The sequence below is a fragment of the Pteropus alecto genome, unplaced genomic scaffold, assembly GCF_000325575.1.
Source record: "Pteropus alecto unplaced genomic scaffold, ASM32557v1 scaffold25, whole genome shotgun sequence".
NCBI lineage: Eukaryota > Metazoa > Chordata > Mammalia > Chiroptera > Pteropodidae > Pteropus > Pteropus alecto.
In genome coordinates this window covers 37,177,930-37,191,647 of record NW_006441955.1, presented here as the reverse complement: position 1 = coordinate 37,191,647, position 13,718 = coordinate 37,177,930, and the positions used below count along the sequence as shown (strand labels likewise).

Below are 13,718 nucleotides of genomic sequence, written 5' to 3'. Positions count from 1 at the left end.
TGATGTCTGTGGGGTCCCCTCCAGTGCTCTGACATTCTAACATCTAATCATAGAGGAACTGGTCAGGCCCGCCTGATTATCATTATAGTTTAGGAACTTTTCAAACTTCTCAGAATCTCCAAGACATATCCTATAGGAGGGAACTTTGGTAACTGCTAAGCTCGACTTTACTGAAAGGGGTAAAAAATTGTGTAACATTAGTGAAAATTTTTAACAATCGGTTTGTTCCTGTGCAATAAACATCAACAGTGAAATTGTAGAAGTGACTTTTAACGGTGCTGAGCAGCAGCTGATCCAGAAATCATCTGGCCACAGTCTGATCAACCAGAAAAAAAAATTGCCATGAGATGTTATTTAACATAGACAGTTTCTCCCTCTTCTTCTTGAAAACAGTAAAAATTTTCAGCCTTTTTTCAAATCTCAAAGAATGCTATTTTATATTTACTCAAAAATCTATGCAAACATCCAAGAAATTCCTCTATATTCTGCCTGATAATTTTAGTGAATGCGCAAAATAGATATTCATGTAATTTATCAAACTTTTAGGCACCTTTTGTGTCACAATCTAATGTAAACATATTTTCTTACTAAATTGCCTATCCTAATACTGCTTAAAGCACTTTATGATTTCAGGACAGTCAGTGGCTCCAAACAGAAGCTGTAGACAGAGCAACAATTCCTTGGGTTTTCTAAGGCACTTGATTGAAGTGTAACATTTTCTCCTAACTACCTTCAACTCTACAGTACAAAGAATCACAGTCCAGGTGAGGCCAAAGACCTGTTAGAGAAAATGACTCAGTCCAGAGACTGCAAAAAGAAGGACTGCATGGCTTACTTCTGCAAATATAAACTTTGTGGGGTTTAGAACTGGAAGAGAGCTCAAAGAGGAAACCAGCAAGTACAGTTTCTAGCTCCCAGGAAAGAGGGACTACAAGAACTGAACCCGGTTGTGTTACTTCAGTTCGGGCAAAGGGAGAAAATAAAACTTTTGCAAAGTTGTATTTCTTTTGAAATGAGTGCAATCCTATGGCTAAGCAGGCTATATGTAAATGTGTATAGAGGATGCACTAAAATGCAAGGCTGATATGGGGGCGTGGGGGGGAGGGCCGGGATCAGGAGAGGGAAAAAAGACTCCACTCTTCCCTAAAAACTCTCCAGTCTGTCTTGGATGCAACTACAGAGTAATCATTAACACATGATAGAAAGTGCTTTAACAATGTATACAATGGCACCCAGTAGAATAGAAGTGGACATTCTCTTGCCTGACCATTTTACAGGAAAGCCCTAAAGAAGAAGCCAGAAACGAACTCCAAAAAAAAAATAAATAAATAAAGAAAAGAAAAGAAATAAAAGAAAAAAGAAAGAAAACAAGGCTTAAGACTAGTGGCATGAAAATCTGATTATAATTTTTAATTTTTTGTTTCTCTGCACTTGAGCAGAACTAACTCAATCCCACATATGTCTTCTTCAATGTGAGAACAATTCTTTCTGGAACCACAGGACTACAGATGTCACGCTAGAACTCTCCCAGAGGCAAACTGCCAGGTTTGGGGCTGCTTTTCCTTGGTCGCTACCCGGGATTCGGCTGGGTTGTGCCGGGGCTAACTGACCTTCGCACCTGTGGGCAGACTCCTGCATTTGCACCACGTTTATAGTATGCGACCCACGCTAAGGTCCCTGTAGGGTAGGAAGACCAGGTATCATTGCCTTCGGGGTAGAAGACGAAACTGCAGCTGGGAGAGGGCAGTGCTCATCCTCACGCGGTTACTGGGCTGCAAATTCCGAAGCTCAACCCCACGTGAGCAAAGCGCTGGGGAGGTGACCTCCGCTGTCCAAGCGGAGCCGGGAGCGGGTACCTGCTATTAAACTTGGTAAATGTTGCTGCTCCACCGGCCGGGACAACATTATATCACCAAGTGGAAGGGAAGAATCCCTCTCCGCCACCTCGAGAACTCCTTCTAACAGAACTGCCGCTCACTCAGGCTGGGCCGCGGGGTCGCTGACCTAGGGATCCCGGGGGCCTAGGGGATGAAGGGACAGGGGACCTGGGGGTGAGGAGGTGCGGGAGGCCTGGTTCCCCTCGACACCTGGAGCGGCCAGCGACGGAGGAGCAGCTTGGTGCTCCGCGATGCAGTTGAATCACGGGTGAATCACCCCTTTCAGGGTCTCGGAGTTTCCTACGGGGAGGAGGCGGGGCAGGGGTGTGGACTCACCGGGGCCGCCCACAACGGCGGCGAGTGACCCGGCGGGGGCGGGGAGTCGGGAGGAGAGGCGGGGCTCGCGCTGGGGACCGCTGAGGCGCGGGTGTCCGCGCGGCCCTTTATAGCGCGCCCCGAGACTCGGTGCTCCCCCAGACGCGAGCTCCCGGCGCCCCGTCCCGCTCCCTCCTGCCGTCCTGGGGCGCCTTCAGCCCGACCGCTACAGCCTCCAGCGTGCAACGGCATTCTCCTGACTTCGCCGCCAGATCAGGGACATGGCGACCCCCACCTGGCCCTGGGTGCCCTACCCCGAAGCTGCTGTCTCTCGGACAATCCTCTTCGGCTGGGTCCTCGTTCAGTTGGCCGGAGCCTCAGGTGAGTGGCACCTGCCCCCTGAATCCATAGGGTACGCTGCCCTGAGGAGTGGGTACAGTCCTGGCTGCAGAGGTCTCGCCCTACTGTACGTAGGTGTCCCTGCGCGCCCACCGGACTTGGCGGCGCGCGCCCACAGCGTTTGAATGAACCGCGTCCCGGGGCGGGCAGGCGGGAATAGGTGTTTCTCGCCTGGGATCCTGCCTGCCCCTTCTATTAGACAATGCTTGCGCATTGTTGCTTAAGTGGATTTGTGGCTCCAGCTTTAAGTTTAGAAAAAGATCTTCCCAGTGACCTGGAAGGTGGTGGGACTTAGGTCCTCACCTGCACAGGTCGGCGTGCAAGGGTTGGATATTAACCTTAATTAAATGTGCACTTGCCTTAGTAAAGAGCAGTCCTCGGTCTTGTCTTGATCTTTTTTGGGGGGAGAGGGGGGATTGGGTTAAAGGCAATCCTAAATGTCACTTAGATTTGAGCAGTCACCACATTGTTCATGCCCCATATGCCTATTGTGTGCGGGGGCGGGAAGGGGAGCGGGGATGGGGGATGGCAAGGCAGGCGGAAATTGATCTACTTAGTACTGGCAAAGAGACCTTAATAATAAAGCATCTTAACCGATGTGCATCCGTTGGTGTGACAGACTGCACGTCTGCCTAGGTGTCTGTGGCACTTTCGATATAGAGACATGTTAGATATAAATGAAAGAAGTCAAGATTTGATTTTTCCATTTTATGCAACCCTAACTCTTCTCACACATGGGATTTGCCCTTTTCCATGATTTATGGAAGACCATATCCAGCCTCCCCTGATAGAGTTGAACCTTAGAGTCCCACACTTCCTCATCTGGGCCATGGCCATCCTGGGATACTGATGGCTCCTGGGCTGTGCTTCCAGATCAAATTATCACAGGATTTCCCCCATGAATAATTTCAAACAAGGATTTCAAGCTCCTTGCCTCTTTCCTTAGATTACAAGGAACATTTTGCTGTGAGAAAATTCTAGGTTTAGAAAAAATTTGAAGTTTTCCTTTCTCTTGATAATTCAATAGTGAAGCTTTTGTGATTGGAAAAAAAAAATAATGCGAGGTTTACGGTGATGTTGAGAAGGGGGCGGGAAAGTTTTTTATACCATCAACATGAAATCAGGTACTGAGAAGTTCATGTAATAATAGCTCTTTCTCTGTTATTTGAAGGCACTACAGGTGTCGTGGTAGCATATAATTTAACTTGGAAATCAACTAATTTCAAGACAATTTTGGAGTGGGAACCCAAACCCATCAATCATGGCTACACTGTTCAGATAAGGTAAGCTAGGCACAAAAAAGAAAAAAAGAAAAGAAAAATAATTTTTTAATGTTCCCACTTTCTTGTGCTGAATACAAATGTCTTTAGAGCTGATTACTGGATGAAACTATTTAATAGATGACAAAGAAAAGGGCGTTCATGGTAATTTGCTGACCAGAGCCATACTCTCTCAAGCCTGCATGCAACATTTCCCAGACCTTAAACTGATAGAATGTTTTAATTGTTTCAAGAGACGATAGGAAAATTCCTAAGTGTGGTATGAGCTGCGGAGAGGTGAAACTTCTTGAGCAGGCTGTGGTGGCACTGGTAGATAGAGTCCTGGATGGATGATAACTAATCTCATTGAAGTGCACTGGTCTTTTTCCATGCTGTCTAGACTGTGAGTCTGCTCTAACGTGTTAAGGAAAAGGCAGGGAGGAGTTCGGAAGTATACAGTGCCCTGAAGCAGTGTTTGATTCACTAATCTTTGGACTCACGATTCAAAATTCGATTACATACATAATATCGGAGGAGGTCAAGTTTGTGACTCACCAAGCTGGAAAGAAATACTCCTCTGTCTGCACCCTCAGCTGTCAGGTCTGCTCTGCTCATTTATCCTTGTGTCTGATTGACAGCTCTCCCCAAGAGCCCATAATTTAGTATATTCAGTCAAAATGTTCACATGTCTTCCTTGATATTTTCATCATATTCTTGCAAGTTTTTGGTTGTCGAAATGTTCTAAGAGACTTGATAGAGATCTTATTAAATAGAGGAGAGCAACTGTGGAAATTATTTTAACACTAATTGTATAAAGGCACAAAAGTACCACTGACTAAAGACACAAAAGTATGCACCTCCTAGGATGGAGGGGGTCTTTTAGGTGGATGTTCTTCTTTTTCAAAGTGAACTTCACAATCGCTGTTGCCAAACCAACAGAGAAGAAAATTTGTGTGTGCTCACCCATGCATGTATAGATAGAGAGTGAGAGAGAGAAAGGAACTTCATAACCTGAGGTAATAATTACGATTATGGTCAAAGTTGTCAATTCAGATTCTACTAGTCAAGAATAAGTAATTAATTCCACTAATACAGGGCCGAAGCTTACCTTAGTAGACACTTTCCCTCTGAATAGTGAAAATAAGATTTTAGGAGCAATACTTACCTCCTAAATATACTCGATCTTATGTTTGGTGTGCATGTGGAAACATATTTATAATTTATCTGATTTTTTTTAAACATAAGCCTTTGTTAACTCTCAGTTCTTGGACTTTTCCAAGGCTGCTGTTATTTAAGTGAACGCAGCCCTTGATGTGCAAACGTCCTAGTGCGAGCTGCCGCTTGGGGGCGCCCGAGGACACGAAGGTTCCTCCAGAGCCGGGGATCTTCCCCATGTCCTTGCAGGTGTGCTAGAGCAGCAATCCCCAACCTTTTTGGCACCAGGGACCAGTGCTCCTATAAGAATCTAATGCTTGGTGATCTGAAGTGGAGCTTCCAGTGCTCCTATAAGAATCTAATGCTTGGTGATCTAAAGTGGAGCTTAGGTAGTGATGCTAGCACCGGGGAGTGACTGCAAATACAAATGAAGATTCGGCTAGCACTGGGGAGTGGCTGCAAATACAAATGAAGATTCACTTGCCCGCCGGTCGCTCACCTCTTGCTGTGCGGCCGCTTCCTAACAAGCCACCAACAGGTACCGGTCTTCGGCCCCGGGGTTAGGGACCCCTGTGCTAAAGAACCTGTGAGGGGTCTCTCCGCCCTGCCGGAGACCTCACTCTTCTCTGTCCTCCCCATTGGTACATGGGATTTCTAGGTGAAAAGGCCCATAGCAATCATTTTACAGATGAGGAAACTGCTGCCCTGGGAAGGTGAGGGATTTATTCATGATTGCATTGATGGTGAGTGCCCAGCTGGGTCTGGAACCAAGGTCTCCCCAGGGTTTCGCCAACACCACCTCTTCCCGTGGGTCTGCCACAGTCTGAAGTGAGGCCCCAGAGCTGGGAAGAGGGAGAATCATTACCACGGTATCTCCTCCGTCTTCCTTTCCTCTCAGTTTTCTTTTCCCAGAGGAAGCACCTTAACCGCGGCTCCTCTTCATCCACTTACGGCCTGATCCCAGCTATGGGGCGCCACTGCTATGCCTGAAGCCCCTTCTTGGAGCTCCAACTGTATTTTTCCCCTTTGGAAACAATTTCAGTCATGGTTGCAAAGTGTTACTGGCTCAAGCACTGAAACATTACCTGTATCACTGATTCGGTGGGAATATTCTCTATTCTAAAACTGAACTTCCAAAGCTTCTAGAAAACAGCCTCCACCTAAATTGGTGAGTCTGGATTCTGTTGGAATTCTTTGGTTATTCAGGCAGGACTTTTATTCTTTACAAATCAGGAGATTTTGCTATACCTAGAGGACCTTCAAAGGCTTTTAAAGTTTAATACTGGTGAAAGGCATCCAGAGGCACTTACTGCAAAATACCCCTTCATTCCTGTTTCACATGACTTTACTAGTGTTAGTGACATAGGTGCTTGTGCTAAGTTTTGCCACAGAGTAAGTACTGTGCTTCCTAGGTATGAGCTGGGAGGACCGAAATACCAGTTTCTTAGATGGGAATTAGCCCCAGAGCTCAGCAACTTGTTTGCCATAGCAATGGAAAAGAATCATGTTCTCATTCACTTTTATAAAATGCATTTTGGTCACTCTGGAATTAAGACAGCCTCTCCACTTTTATCATAGAAAATTAGAAAAATCTAAGAAACCAAAAATATTTCTGTATCAATCTTAGTTTATGAATTTTAGGACAAAGAGTGTGTTCACCATACCCTCTTAGCCTGGTTATTTAGTTCAGATTTTTTTTAAAAAACATATTTATGGCTCTCATGCATGGATTTAGACAATTGAATTTATATGGCAGCTTGTTTTCTTCCTGATTCAAGCTGTAAATGCAAACCATTTATTACTCAGCCTGGCCGTGTATAGCCATAAAGCCCTGCTGCTTAACAGTAAACACAAAGGCATGGACCCCTACTACCAAGCAGACCACATTCAAAATGAAGTACTTTAATGGAAATATCAGTGCAGGGGAACAGGGAAGGGAGAGGTCAATTCTGAACAAGGAGATCTAGAGATTCCTGGGGAAAGTGGGATTGGAGATAGCCTTAAATGATGGATAGGGCTCTGGCTGTTGACGATGCTGAAGAGAAGGGAAGAACAGTGTAGCTGTCAATTTATGGGGCCAGAAGTGTGTGGATTGAGTTGCAGTGACATTGATCTATGAATTGTTTTGGTCCTTTAAAATAATTTCATATTTAGTAGAAGTTCTTTAAATCATTTTCTCTTCAATACATCTTACAAAAGAGAGAGAGATCTTTTAGCTTCTTACCCTTTTAGACTTTGTTAGATACTACCTGTTTTGTTATTCTTTAATCTTTAATGGAATGTACTCATATCTTGTAAAAGTGAGGGAGGCATGTAGTATAATGTGACGAACAGACCCAACTATGTGACCTTGTACAAGTTACTTAGTGTTTCTGAGTTTCAGTATCCATGTGCGTGTTAAAAAGATCCAAAACCTTCTTGAAAGGTTTATATCAAATGAAGTGATACGTGTAAAGGGCCCAGTACAGTTCCTGGTGCATAGTAGATTCAGTGAATGTTAAATAACCACACCAATAATGGCCATGATAGAATGTAATATACAGAATGTATTATATAAGCTCTATTATTACTACATTGACTATAGTCTACTGAGAATACAGAATGTGATATAGTAAATAGAATATAGTAGGATATAATAAGTAGACTATAGTAAATAATAGGGTCTTAATGGAAAAATCGTCTACATTTTAAGAAAGATATTTAACAAAATGGTTAAGAGCATGGACCCAGCAGTCAAACAGCTGTCTGGCTCAATGTCCAGCTGTGCGACTCTGAGCTGATCACCCAGTCTCACTTTACCTCAGTTGCCTTATCTGTAAAAACAGAGATGCTTACAGAGACACCCCGGGTTGCTGTGAGGACTCAAGCACATTTAAAGTGCCCCATAGCAAATGCCTACTCAGGAGTGGTTATGGACACTATTTTTGAAACAGAACACCACAACCAGAAAGCCATCCATCTTATTGAATGCAAATCATAATGTTCCATTTCTCTTCCTTCCTTCTTTCTTTTAGCCATAGGTTAGGAAATTGGAAAAGCAAATGCTTCTCCACAACAGAGACAGAGTGTGACCTCACTGATGAAATTGTGAAGGACGTGAAGCAGACATACTTGGCGCGAGTCCTTTCCCAGCTGGCAAATGCCACCAGTTCTGCTGCGGAGCCTGTGTTTACAAACTCCCCAGAGTTCACGCCTTACTTAGAGAGTAAGTAGTTTGGTTTGTAATAACCTTTCATTCTTGTTGTTAAAAGCTTCTGAATCTTCTTGTGAGCCTGTGACCCTTAGGGGCCATCAGATTATTTCTCCATAAACACATCTTTTTTCTCAGAATCGGTAAGCGCCACGGTCCTCTACTGTGGTGGGAAGTTCACAGAGTGTGAACTTCAGAGTTGATAACAAGATCATCAAGTAACTTTCCCCACCGTTCTGTCCCCAGACCTTACCAGTAACTGGCTGAGTAGGATGGCGGGGGAGCCAGAAATCCACCAAGGCTGGGGTTTCAGCATATTCCCATACCTATTTCTGAGATTATATTTACATATATACACACATATATATCCTGAACATTCTGTCACATCATCAGAGCAGAAGTCAAGTTTAAGATTTTTTCATAGTCACAAATCCACAGGGAAAGTTCAGTTTCCCTCTGAGCCCATAATTGGGCTTGCTGACCTTTTTTAATCAGTTGGCCTTGGAGTCCCATGATGTGCCAGCACTTGCCCAGCCAGCTCCCAGCCTGCCTCCTTCTTGCTGGCTTTGAAAGTGCGGAATGCCTTCCCCCCAAGCCTTTGCCCCAGTAAGCTGACTTTAGCATCTACTAATGGAATGCAGAGGATTGCTGACAAGTTGGAGCGTACCTTTTTTTCTCAGGACTATTGTTCTGAACTAGGTATTTTAAATAAACACGTATAGCACATTGAGAAGAGTGAAATCAGTTAAGGTCTTTAAATCTTCAAAGATCTTCTAGGAAGACCTCGAATGAAAGGTTAGAATGAAAATGTCATGTTATTGCTGCCTTTATATTGACCCCTCTATCCTGTGAGAGAGAACAGTTTCTCGAGGCAGCAATAGAGAAGGGACCGAGAGACAGTCGAGCAAACTTTCCCTTCTCATACCTACTTTGGGGGTCCAGAAAGGAAGCTGCCTTCCCCGAGCCCCTGTTTGCCAGACCCTGTCTTCAGACTCCTCTGGCACTTTCTACCTGTGTGTCCCTCACAGCACTCAGCTGGAGTGTAGGCACCACATCCACACCACCTCCGGTAACTCCGTGGGATTACTGATTGTCATTCACCTTCCATTGGTGGCATCCTCATGATTTTCTGTTATAGCCGTTGAGTTTTTTGTAAGCCACTTCAAATCCTTTTTTGCTGAAAGATAGAAAAAATTTTACACATTAATTTTGCAAGAACTCACACAAACATACACATACTTGCTTATAATTCATGTTTAATTATTGGGATTGATTTTACTGTCATTCGTTGAAAGCACACACAATAATTGAGCCATTCCAGAGTCCCAGAGGTTAAAACTGGTTCCTTGAAGTACCAAGGACATTTCTTGGGCTTTCCACATCCCCTAATTTCTTCTATATAAAATATGGAATCTTATGCAAATGTATTGTTTAATATAGTAGCTACTAACCACATGTGGTTATTGAACACTCGAAAAATAGCTAACGCTATAAGAGTAAAATACACACTGGATTTTGAAAAATATTTCCAAAAGTTTTTATATTGACTACATGTTAAAATGATAATATTTTAACTATTTAGGGTTAAATAAAATATATTATTGAAATTATTTTACCTGTTCCTTTTTACATTTTCTAAAATGTGACTACAGAGAAATTTAAAATGACATTTGTGGCTCCCATTCTATTTCCGTTGGGCAGCACGGCCATAGAATGTCTCGGGGTTTAGCTCTGGTGCCACTTAGCTAGCAACTGCCAGGGACTTGATTCTATGCAGATGTTTTATGAGGGGTGACCAGGTTGTTAGCTGTGATAACTAAATGGGATTCTGTTTTGTAGAGAATTCTTTGGTTCTAACGAAGCTCATTTTCTATGTTTCAGCAAACCTCGGACAACCAACAATTAAGAGTTTCGAACAAGTTGGAACAAAACTGAATGTGACCGTACATGATGCGCGTACTTTAGTCAGAAAGAATGGCACATTCCTCAGCCTCCGGGATGTTTTCGGCAAGGACTTAACTTATATACTTTATTATTGGAAAGCTTCAAGCACAGGAAAGGTGAGGATTCCTTCATTTGTTTTAATGACTTATTTTAAATGGTAGATTTTTGATTTTATAGCCCACTTCTTCCCTAATTTGAAAATGCCAGAATGGGGTGGTTGAGAGGGCAGCGTGCTGGATTGGGGAGGGATGCCTACTGTCCTGGTTCTATCTGTCACTTTGAGCAGCCTTGTGACCTTGGGCAGGGTCCCTTGGATACCCCTTCCCTCAGCCAACGGGCTGGACCAGATAATCTCTAAGGTTCCTGGCAGCTCCCACATTTAATCCTCTATTGAGGATCACAGAGACAATATTTGTTTTCCATTCAACCATTAATGCGTCATTCCTTTTTTCCCCCTTTACTGTAAATATCTTCTAAAGGGGTAATTTGGGTTGAATGTGCCTAAATTGATATCTTCAGTCTTGGGAAAAGTATCCTTAGCAGTTATCAGGGAAACCTGTTTGGCCGAGTCACTTCTAATCCTGTATGTCAGGTGTGTCCATGTTGGCTTTTACTTCCACAGTGACTTAGTAAAGAGAAAAGAATTCACTCTGAGACCAGATGAATTAAGAACTCTTTATCTTTTAACAGAAAACAGCCAAGACAAACACTAATGAGTTTTTGGTTGACGTGGATAAAGGGGAAAACTACTGTTTCAGCGTTCAAGCAGTGATTCCATCACGAAATGCTAACCAGAAGAGTCCCGAAAGTCCCATTAAGTGCACTACCCACGAGAGAGGTGTATTCAGAGGTAAGTGGCTCTGCCGGGCAGACACGGATGCTCAGATGCCTTCCAGAGGACTAGCACCACCCTCAGAACCAGAATGTGCTTTTGTTCAGAGGGAAACTGTCTTGGTTTTTCTTGTTCTTGTGGGTGTTTTTGGTACTCTTACGATTTCAGGCATTTAGAAATGTCTCTGTGTTTTCCCTTATATTAGCAAGTGTTTTCTTGAACACCTACCATGTGCTAAGCACTCTGTTGAGCACCGGGCACACAATCCGTGCTTAGGATTTAGCATCAATCACAGATTTCTCTGGGCATGTTTTCATATCTAAATTCTGATCTCGAGGGTTTGGGGGGAGCTTCTGGTCCAGTGGCAGCAGCACCCGATAGACATTTGTGAGCACCTACAATGGGCTGTTGCCACAGAAGAGATCAAGTCTAACCTGTGAAGGGAAGGGATTAAGTCTACCATATATACCCATGTGCGTGTACGTCCACACATGTGCGCACACCAGGCCCCAGACACTGTGTAAGCAAGATGGTTGCCAACTAGAAGCGCTACAGGTGTTCAGACATGTACATGAGGCTGCAAGCCGATGAGTCTGTCTCTAGCCTTTGACTTTGTATTTTCAGGGATTAAAAGAGTCAGAGGGTAGTAATGATGACCTAGCTCCTTGCTAAGAGGAAATTTAAAAATTTGAAAACACTTTAAAATAAATTCTCCCACATTTATTGACGTTGACAGGAGAAAAGGACTCTACTTTTCTTTTTGTGCTGATAGTTTATCACTGACACCAAACTCAGCCTTATTTTTAGCCATTGGTTTCTAACAGCTGCACTTGCTTCCATCTATGTGTGTCTTTTCTAGACTTCAAATATTATCCAGTTTACTAAATGACCCGTTTAATGTTTTTTGTCATTGTCAATTGCCCTAAAACATCTAGGGGTTGACAAAGTGTTTCCTAATCAAAATGTATTGTGGTGGAGGAAGTGAAGGAAAGAAAATTTAAGTTATGCAAAAGCACGATGGCGTAATCTGGGGTTGAGCCCTCGGTTCTGCCCACTGATAGATGGGATTCGAGCTCTCTCTCTAAGCTGATGTGGTACATTTTACTTTTCAGATATGTTCTTCATCATCGGGGTAGTGGTGTTCCTGGTCATCATCTTCATCATCGTCCTGTCTTTGTCTCTGTACAAGTGCAAGAAGACCAGAGCAAGGCGGAGCAGAAAGGAGACCTCCCCCCTCAATGTTGCATAAAGCATGCACCGTTGGAGCTGCCAGCTGCTGCAGAGTTTATATTGCACTGTGACCAATAACTTTTAAGAGAATAGACTATATGGAAACACAAATGAGTACTTTGAAGCATGAAGACCAGTGGGCTCAAAAAAAGTTCATTATCTGACCTGTTCTCACGATTAGCCCTCCAGTTTCGATATCAGCATTAGTCATTTTGGAATGTAATGAGTGGTACGACCAATTTTAAGTTGTTTTTTTTTTATTTCTTTTTTAACACTATGGCATCTCTTGCACATAGACTGTATGTTCTATACTCAAGGTGAAACCAGGTCCTCCAAGCAAAAACAAATCAACAAATGCCTTAAGAAATCCTGGGTGGACTTTTGGAGGACTTTCAAGAGGCTGACTTCAAATCCTGTGGGAGAGTAAAATGGAAATTGGGTGGACTTTCTAACATATGTCTATCTTTTTGTAATATGGTGTTTTGGCTCTGCTTTTTTTTTAAGAGTTCTTTTGGAGGTTCAAAACAATTGGCAGACTTTCCTATGAATGTGTTAAATGCAGAAGACCTCTATTTTGGGCATGTTCCTAACATGCATCATAATTAAGCACTTTAACTGACTTAAATGCTGTTGATTAAACACTTGACAGCTAAGTATATTTTTATAAGACTACTATACAAACATACTACATAGAGTTTATGACTTAAGGTACTTCAAGCTTATGTTGTCAACATTGTACATATACATATAATTTTTAAAAAGTTTTATACATGGGGATTTTCTATTTATAGAGGTAATATTGTTCTGTTTGTATATATTGAGATAATTTATTTAATATACTTTTCTATAAATAAAGGTGACTGGGAATTGTGACTATTGCATTTATTATATCTCCCATTTGTTACTTATTTGATCTTTGTATTAGTTGGCTTGGCTATAGTAACAAAGGACCCTAAAATGCTTACTCGGTTATGATAATATTATCTTTATTTCTCACTTACATTACAGCTTTGTGGCTATGGGTTGATTGCAGCTCTTCCCAATGTCTTCTCATTGTAGGACCCAAACCCAAAGTGAAGGCTGTTTGGATTAGGGCAGAGGGAAAAGCAGAAAACTGGTAGAAACAGGCAGCCATGTCCTCAAGCTTTAAGCTGCCTCTTAAAACTTCTGCTCCATACTGGCTCACTGTCATTTCTGCTCCCATGCCACTGGCCCAAGCAAGACACATGACCAAGCCTGACGATACTCTGCCTACAGGGAAGCAGCACAAGTCACACAGCAATAGGCAGGAACGTATAACGTTACAGGGAAGAAAGAAATTGTACAATCTACTAAAGATTTAAAGGGAGAGATTTCTTCCCATGGGCATTAGTTTGTGTTGCAGGTGAAGATTCGAGAGGTGAAAAGAAGAAAAATTCTTTGGATTATTGTCTTAAAAGAAAATTGGATAAAAGGACAATACAAGCTAGGGTCAGAGAGAAGTAGATTGGAGTTTCTAGAGTAAATTAAAAGTAAAC

General features: G+C 42.8%; 1 protein-coding gene across 1 annotated transcript; it reads left to right on the top strand.

The window, feature by feature from the left end:
* Window positions 1–2,319: 2,319 nt before the first annotated feature.
* On the top strand, window positions 2,320–13,075 carry F3 (coagulation factor III, tissue factor). The gene is made up of 6 exons (XM_006919427.3): window positions 2,320–2,573; window positions 3,763–3,874; window positions 8,020–8,210; window positions 10,077–10,255; window positions 10,830–10,989; window positions 12,084–13,075. The coding sequence occupies exons 1-6, from the start codon at window positions 2,474–2,476 to the stop codon at window positions 12,218–12,220; spliced, it is 879 nt and encodes a 292-aa protein (XP_006919489.1). The 5' UTR covers window positions 2,320–2,473; the 3' UTR covers window positions 12,221–13,075.
* The last annotated feature ends 643 nt before the right edge of the window (window positions 13,076–13,718 follow it).

Coding starts and splice junctions, on each gene's coding strand:
- F3 (XM_006919427.3), top strand. CDS start 2,474: ATGGCGACCCCCACCTGGCCCTGGGTGCCCTACCCCGAAGCTGCTGTC. Junction 8,211..10,076: donor GTTCACGCCTTACTTAGAGA/GTAAGTAGTTTG, acceptor TCTATGTTTCAG/CAAACCTCGGACAACCAACA. Junction 10,990..12,083: donor CGAGAGAGGTGTATTCAGAG/GTAAGTGGCTCT, acceptor TTTACTTTTCAG/ATATGTTCTTCATCATCGGG.